This window comes from Hemiscyllium ocellatum, unplaced genomic scaffold (genome assembly GCF_020745735.1).
Source record: "Hemiscyllium ocellatum isolate sHemOce1 unplaced genomic scaffold, sHemOce1.pat.X.cur. scaffold_3751_pat_ctg1, whole genome shotgun sequence".
Taxonomy (NCBI): domain Eukaryota; kingdom Metazoa; phylum Chordata; class Chondrichthyes; order Orectolobiformes; family Hemiscylliidae; genus Hemiscyllium; species Hemiscyllium ocellatum.
The window spans coordinates 1-7,093 of NW_026868607.1; the positions used below are offsets into that span (position 1 = coordinate 1).

Sequence of the window (7,093 nt, forward strand, 5' to 3'; positions counted from 1 at the left end):
CCCTCCCTCCCTCTGTCTCTCTCTCTCTCCCCTCCCCTCCCTCCCTCTGTCTCTCTCTCTCTCCCCTCCCTCCCTCCCTCCCTCTGTGTCTCTGTCTCTCCCTCCCTCCCTCTGTGTCTCTCTCTCTCTCCCCTCCCTCCCTCCCTCCCTCTGTGTCTCTCTCTCTCTCCCCTCCCTCCCTCCCTCCCTCTGTGTCTCTCTCTCCCTCCCCTCCCTCCCTCTGTCTCTCTCCTCCCTCCCTCCCTCCCTCCCTCCCTCTGTGTCTCTCTCTCCCTCCCTCCCTCCCTCCCTCCCTCTGTGTCTCTGTCTCTCCCTCCCTCCCTCTGTGTCTCTCTCTCTCTCCCCTCCCTCCCTCCCTCCCTCTGTGTCTCTCTCTCTCTCCCCTCCCTCCCTCCCTCCCTCTGTGTCTCTCTCTCCCTCCCCTCCCTCCCTCTGTCTCTCTCCTCCCTCCCTCCCTCCCTCCCTCCCTCTGTGTCTCTCTCTCCCTCCCTCCCTCTGTCTCTCTCCTCCCTCCCTCCCTCCCTCCCTCTGTGTCTCTGTCTCTCTCTCCCCTCCCTCCCTTCCTCTGTCTGTCTGTCTCTCTCTCTCTCTCTCTCTCTCTCTCTCTCTCCCTCCCTCTGTGTCTCTCTCCCTCTGTCCCAGCATGTGAGGGGATCCCTCAGGAGGCCTGTGTTTTGTCTGTCTGTGTCTGTGTCTGGGTGTGTGTGTGTGTACGCACTTTTAAAATCAAACTAAACCACGTCTCCCCCCTCTCTCTCTTTGCGCCCTGGCCTTGCAGGTGGGAAATATGTTCCCAGGGCTGTATTAGTTGATCTGGAGCCCGGGACGATGGATTCAGTCCGGTCAGGGCCTTTCGGACAGATATTCCGGCCGGATAACTTTGTGTTCGGTGAGTGCATCCGTATTTATTTTTGGGGCTCGCGCTCTCCCCCTCTCTCGCTGTCCCTCTCTCTCGTCCCCTCTCTCGCTGTCCCTCCCTCCCTCCCTCTCTCTCTCTCTCTCTCTTTCTCTCTCCCCCTCTCTCGCTGTCCCTCCCTCTCTCTCTCTCTCTCTCTCGCTGTCTCTCGATGTATAACAGAGGCTGGGCAGGCTGGGGGCTGAGGGATTGTTGAATGTGATCAGTCAGCTCCCCCAGCTGAGAGGAGATGGCACTACAGCAGGGAGCTGCGACAGACCTGGCTTTGTTAGCAGGAAACCTGTTTCTCGCTCGCTCTCCCCTCTTCCCCGTTCCCTCTCTCTCCCCTCACTCCCTACTGTCATTCCACACTCACTCCAAAGTTCAAATCCCTCTCTCCCTCACCCTCCTACACACCTCACCCTCCTGTTCCAATCCCTCCCTCCCTATCTCCCTCACCCTCCTACACACCTCACCCTCCTGTTCCAATCCCTCCCTCCCTATCTCCCTCACCCTCCTACACCCCTCACCCTCCTGTTCCAATCCCTCCCTCCCTATCTCCCTCACCCTCCTACACCCCTCACCCTCCTGTTCCAATCCCTCCCTCCCTATCTCCCTCACCCTCCTACACCCCTCACCCTCCTGTTCCAATCCCTCCCTCCCTATCTCCCTCACCCTCCTACACCCCTCACCCTCCTGTTCCAATCCCTATCTCCCTCACCCACTCATTCCTTCTCTTTTCTATCCATCCCTCCGTCACCCATAGTGCCCAGGGATGTGCGGGTTAGGGTGGGGGATTGACCGTGCTAAATTACCCATAGTGCCCAGGGATGTGCGGGTTAGGGTGGGGGATTGACCGTGCTAAATTACCCATAGTGCCCAGGGAGGTGACTGACTGTCCTCCCCTCCCACAGGGCAGAGCGGCGCCGGCAACAACTGGGCCAAGGGCCACTACACCGAGGGGGCGGAGCTGGTGGACTCCGTGCTGGACGTGGTGAGGAAGGAGGCCGAGAGCTGTGACTGCCTCCAGGGCTTCCAGCTCACCCACTCCCTGGGCGGGGGCACGGGCTCGGGCATGGGCACCCTGCTGATCAGCAAGATCCGCGAGGAGTACCCGGACCGCATCATGAACACCTTCAGCGTGGTGCCCTCGCCCAAGGTGTCCGACACGGTGGTGGAGCCCTACAACGCCACCCTGTCGGTGCACCAGCTGGTGGAGAACACGGACGAGACGTTCTGCATCGACAACGAGGCCCTGTACGACATTTGCTTCCGGACCCTCAAGCTGACCACCCCCACCTACGGCGACCTCAACCACCTGGTCTCCGCCACCATGAGCGGCGTCACCACCTGCCTGCGCTTCCCGGGCCAGCTCAACGCCGACCTGCGCAAGCTGGCGGTCAACATGGTGCCCTTCCCCCGGCTGCACTTCTTCATGCCCGGCTTCGCCCCCCTCACCAGCCGCGGCAGCCAGCAGTACAGCTCGCTGACCGTGCCCGAGCTGACCCAGCAGATGTTCGACGCCAAGAACATGATGGCCGCCTGCGACCCGCGCCACGGCCGCTACCTGACGGTGGCGGCCATCTTCCGCGGCCGCATGTCCATGAAGGAGGTGGACGAGCAGATGCTGAACGTCCAAAACAAGAACAGCAGCTACTTTGTGGAGTGGATCCCCAACAACGTCAAGACGGCCGTGTGCGACATCCCGCCCCGGGGCCTCAAGATGTCCGCCACCTTCATCGGCAACAGCACGGCCATCCAGGAGCTCTTCAAGCGCATCTCGGAGCAGTTCACCGCCATGTTCCGCCGCAAGGCCTTCCTGCACTGGTACACGGGCGAGGGGATGGACGAGATGGAGTTCACCGAGGCTGAGAGCAACATGAACGACCTGGTCTCCGAGTACCAGCAGTACCAGGACGCCACTGCCGAGGAGGAGGGAGAGTTTGAGGAGGAGGACGACGAGGAGGTGGCCTGATTTTTCTTTCTTGTTTTTCCTTCCATCCCTCCTCTCCGCCCTCCAGGCGGACCTCTGTCTGTCTTTAGTGTGTGCGTGTGTGCATGACCACTCTCTCTCTCTCTCGTTCCCCGTGTCTCGCTCTGGTTCAGTGTCTCGGCACCCCCCCCCCCCCCCCAATAAAACGAGAATTTTGATAGCAGCCAATGTCTTGTGTCCTCTCTGTGTCTGCCTGGTTTTCTTATTCCCCATCGGATGGGGGGGGGATTGACCGTGCTAAATTACCCATAGTGCCCAGGGATGTGCAGGTTAGGGTGGGGGATTGACCGTGCTAAATTACCCATAGTGCCCAGGGATGTGCGGGTTAGGGTGGGGATTGGCCGTGCTAAATTACCCATAGTGCCCAGGGATGTGCAGGTTAGGGTGGGGGATTGACCGTGCTAAATTACCCATAGTGCCCAGGGATGTGCGGGTTAGGGTGGGGGATTGGCCGTGCTAAATTACCCATAGTGCCCAGGGATGTGCAGGTTAGGGTGGGATTGACCGTGCTAAATTACCCATAGTGCCCAGGTTAGGGTGGGATTGGCCGTGCTCAATTACCCATAGTGCCCAGGGATGGGGGGGTGGGACGTGGAATGGGGGTGCGGGGTATAAGGGTGGTTTTTGGAACATTTTGGATCTCTCTCTCCCTCAGTCACGAGGGGGGGGGGGCCTGGAACCCTCCTTCCAATCCTGCTTCACGCTTCCCCTGGGGTCGGTGCGGGAGGGGACGGTGTTATCTCCGGGGGCTCTGAGAGATGTCCCTCACAGAAACCGACCCTTCGGTCCAGTCCCAGCACCCGGCCCCCTCTCCTTCCAACCCCTTCCTATCCCTATCCCCCTCCAAATGCCTCTTAAACGTTGCCATTGTAATAGCCCCCACCACATCCCCTGGCAGCTCATTCCATACCCCCTACCACCCTCTGGGTGTAAACGTTGCCCCCTCAGGTCTCTTTTATATCTTTCCCCTCTCTCCCTAAACCTCTGCCCCTCTAGTTCTGGACTCCCCCACCCCTGGGGGCAAAAGACTTTGCCTATTTACCCTATCCACGCCCCCCTTGTGATTTTGTAAACCTCTCCCTGTCGCTCAGACCCTGGTAAATCTTTTCCGAACCCTTCCACACCATCTTTTCCGATTGGGGAGGGAGACCGGGATTGAACGCGATATTCCCAACCCATACAGCCGCGAGGTGACCCCTCCCAACTCCCTATACCCCCATACTCTGACCCATACAGGAAAGCATACCAAACGCCTCCTATCCACCTGCGACCCCACCCTCCCGGAGCTATGAACCGTCACTCCCCGCTCTCTCTGTTCAGCAACACTCCCCCCTCCCCCAGGACCTTACCACGAAATCCTGGTGAGATTTGCGTTCCCAAAAAAAACGTAGCCCCCCCCTCGCGTTTATCGGCGTTAAACTGCATCTGCCGCCTCTCGGCCCATCGGGGCCAGATCCTGTGTTGGTTTTTGGTTTCTCGGGTCAAAAGACCGCGAGACGTTTTGCGTTACGGGCGGCGTTCAGCCCTTCCCGCGTCGTGCTAGCCCAGACATCCCGAATCCAGCCGTTTCCCAGCCCCATCTCCCTCTAACCCCCCCTTCCTATCCCACATTTTTCCCCCAAAATCCTCTGAAACACTTCCTTGTCCCACACACACGCACCACCCCTCTCGGGGCTCTCCCTCTCCTTTAAAACCTACCTTCCCCCTCTAGTTCTGGGCTAGTGGGGGGGGGGAGAAAGACTTGTCTATTTACTCTCCTCCCCTCCCTCGTGATTTTATAAGCCTCTATGGTCACCCCCCCCCCCTCCCTCAGATGGGGTGAAAACAGCCTCTCGCTGACCCTCCCGCAGGGGGAACGCGGAATCTGGGGCAGGATTCCCGGACGCAGCCGCGCTATGACCTCCCTGGACCCCCTGACACCCCCCAACCAAAGAGCGTGCCCCCCAACGCGACTTGTTCCCACTCTCCCGGAAGCCTTGGACCCCCATCCTAGAGGTCTCTGTCGTACAACAACGCTCCCCAGGAACTTGGAGGGGAAGGGGGGGGGGGGGAGACCCCCAAATCGCAGCACCTCGCATTAATGGAAACTAAACACCCCCTCCGAATGCTGAGCCCGTCTGCAGGAGATGGAATCAACTCAACGACCCCCTCCGTACTCTCTCTCTGCCTCGTCCGCGATACAGGACTTGGATTATCGATCTGGATTTGATCCTGACCACCAATGTTTCGTCAATAGACCCACACTCGGGGCACCGTGCACAGTTCCCCGGTCTCTCCCCTCGGTCACTCGGAGCACCGTGCGCAGTTCCCCGGTCCCCCCTCGGTCACTCGGAGCACCGTGCGCAGTTCCCCGGTCCCCCCTCGGTCACTCGGAGCACCGTGCGCAGCTCCCCGGTCCCCCCTCGGTCACTCGGAGCACCGTGCGCAGCTCCCCGGTCCCCCCTCGGTCACTCGGAGCACCGTGCACAGCTCCCCGGTCTCCCATCGGTCACTCGGAGCACCGTGCACAGCTCTCCGGTCTCTCCCCTCGGTCACTCGGAGCACCGTGCACAGTTCCCCGGTCTCCCCTCGGTCACTCGGAGCACCGTGCACAGTTCCCCGGTCTCTCCCCTCGGTCACTCGGAGCACCGTGCACAGTTCCCCGGTCTCTCCCCTCGGTCACTCGGAGCACCGTGCGCAGTTCCCCGGTCCCCCCTCGGTCACTCGGAGCACCGTGCACAGCTCCCCGGTCCCCCCTCGGTCACTCGGAGCACCGTGCACAGCTCCCCGGTCTCCCATCGGTCACTCGGAGCACCGTGCACAGCTCTCCGGTCTCTCCCCTCGGTCAGACCCACACTCGGAGCACCGTGCAGTGTTCCCCGGTCTCCCCTCGGTCACTCGGAGCACCGTGCACAGTTCCCCGGTCTCCCCTCGGTCACTCGGAGCACCGTGCACTGTTCCCCGGTCTCCCCTCGGTCAGACCCACACTCGGAGCACCGTGCGCAGTTCCCCGGTCTCCCCTCGGTCACTCTGAGCACCGTGCGCAGTTCCCCGGTCTCCCCTCGGTCAGACCCACTCTCGGAGCACCGTGCGCAGTTCCCCGGTCTCCCCTCAGTCACTCGTAGCACCGTGCACAGTTCCCCGGTCTCCCCTCGGTCACTCGGAGCACCGTGCACAGTTCCCCGGTCTCTCGCCTCGGTCACTTGGAGCACCGTGCACAGTCCCCCGGTCTCCCCTCGGTCAGACCCACACTCGGAGCACCGTGCACAGTTCCCCGGTCTCCCCTCGGTCACTCGGAGCACCGTGCACAGTTCCCCGGTCTCTCCCCTCGGTCAGACCCACACTCGGAGCACCGTGCACAGTTCCCCTGGTCTCCTCTAGATCACTCGGAGCACCGTGCACAGTTCCCCGGTCTCCCCTCGGTCACTCGGAGCACCGTGCACAGTTCCCCGGTCTCCCCTCGGTCACTCGGAGCACCGTGCACAGTTCCCCGGTCTCCCCTCGGTCAGACCCACACTCGGAGCACCGTGCACAGTTCCCCGGTCTCCCCTCGGTCACTCGGAGCACCGTGCACTGTTCCCCGGTCTCCCCTCGGTCACTCGGAGCACCGTGCACAGTTCCCGCAGTCTCCCCTTGCTCAGACCCACACTCGGAGCACTGTGCACAGTTCCCGCAGTCTCCCCTTGCTCAGACCCACACTCGGAGCACCGTGCGCGGTTCCCCGGTCTCCCCTCGGTCATTCGGAGCACCGTGCGCAGTTTCCCGGTCTCCCCTCAGTCACTCGGAGCACCGTGCGCAGTTCCCCGGTCTCCCCCTCGGTCAGACCCACACTCGCAGCACCGTGCACAGTTCCCCGGTCTCCCCTCGGTCAGACCCACACTCGGAGCACCGTGCACAGTTCCCCGGTCTCCCCTCGGTCAGACCCCACACTCGGAGCACCGTGCACAGTTCCCCGGTCTCCCCTCGGTCACTCGGAGCACCGTGCACAGTTCCCCGGTCTCCCCTCGGTCAGACCCCACACTCGGAGCACCGTGCACAGTTCCCCGGTCTCCCCTCGGTCACTCGGAGCACCGTGCATAGTTCCCCGGTCTCCCCTCGGTCAGACCCCACACTCGGAGCACCGTGCGCAGTTCCCCGGTCTCCCCTCGGTCACTCGGAGCACCGTGCACAGTTCCCCGGTCTCCCCTCGGTCACTCGGAGCACCGTGCACAGTTCCCCGGTCTCCC

At 62.0% G+C, this 7,093-nt stretch overlaps 1 protein-coding gene across 1 annotated transcript; it reads left to right on the forward strand.

The window, feature by feature from the left end:
- The first annotated feature begins 757 nt into the window (after window positions 1-757).
- Window positions 758-3,051, forward strand: LOC132813516 (tubulin beta chain). The gene is made up of 2 exons (XM_060823173.1): window positions 758-889; window positions 1,810-3,051. The coding sequence occupies exons 1-2, from the start codon at window positions 829-831 to the stop codon at window positions 2,868-2,870; spliced, it is 1,122 nt and encodes a 373-aa protein (XP_060679156.1). The 5' UTR covers window positions 758-828; the 3' UTR covers window positions 2,871-3,051.
- Window positions 3,052-7,093: the final 4,042 nt, after the last annotated feature.

Excerpts from the sequence above, each read along its gene's own strand:
- LOC132813516 (XM_060823173.1), top strand. The coding sequence starts at position 829 with ATGGATTCAGTCCGGTCAGGGCCTTTCGGACAGATATTCCGGCCGGAT. Across the intron at positions 890-1,809 it reads GCCGGATAACTTTGTGTTCG|GGCAGAGCGGCGCCGGCAAC; the intron begins GTGAGTGCATCC and ends CCCCTCCCACAG.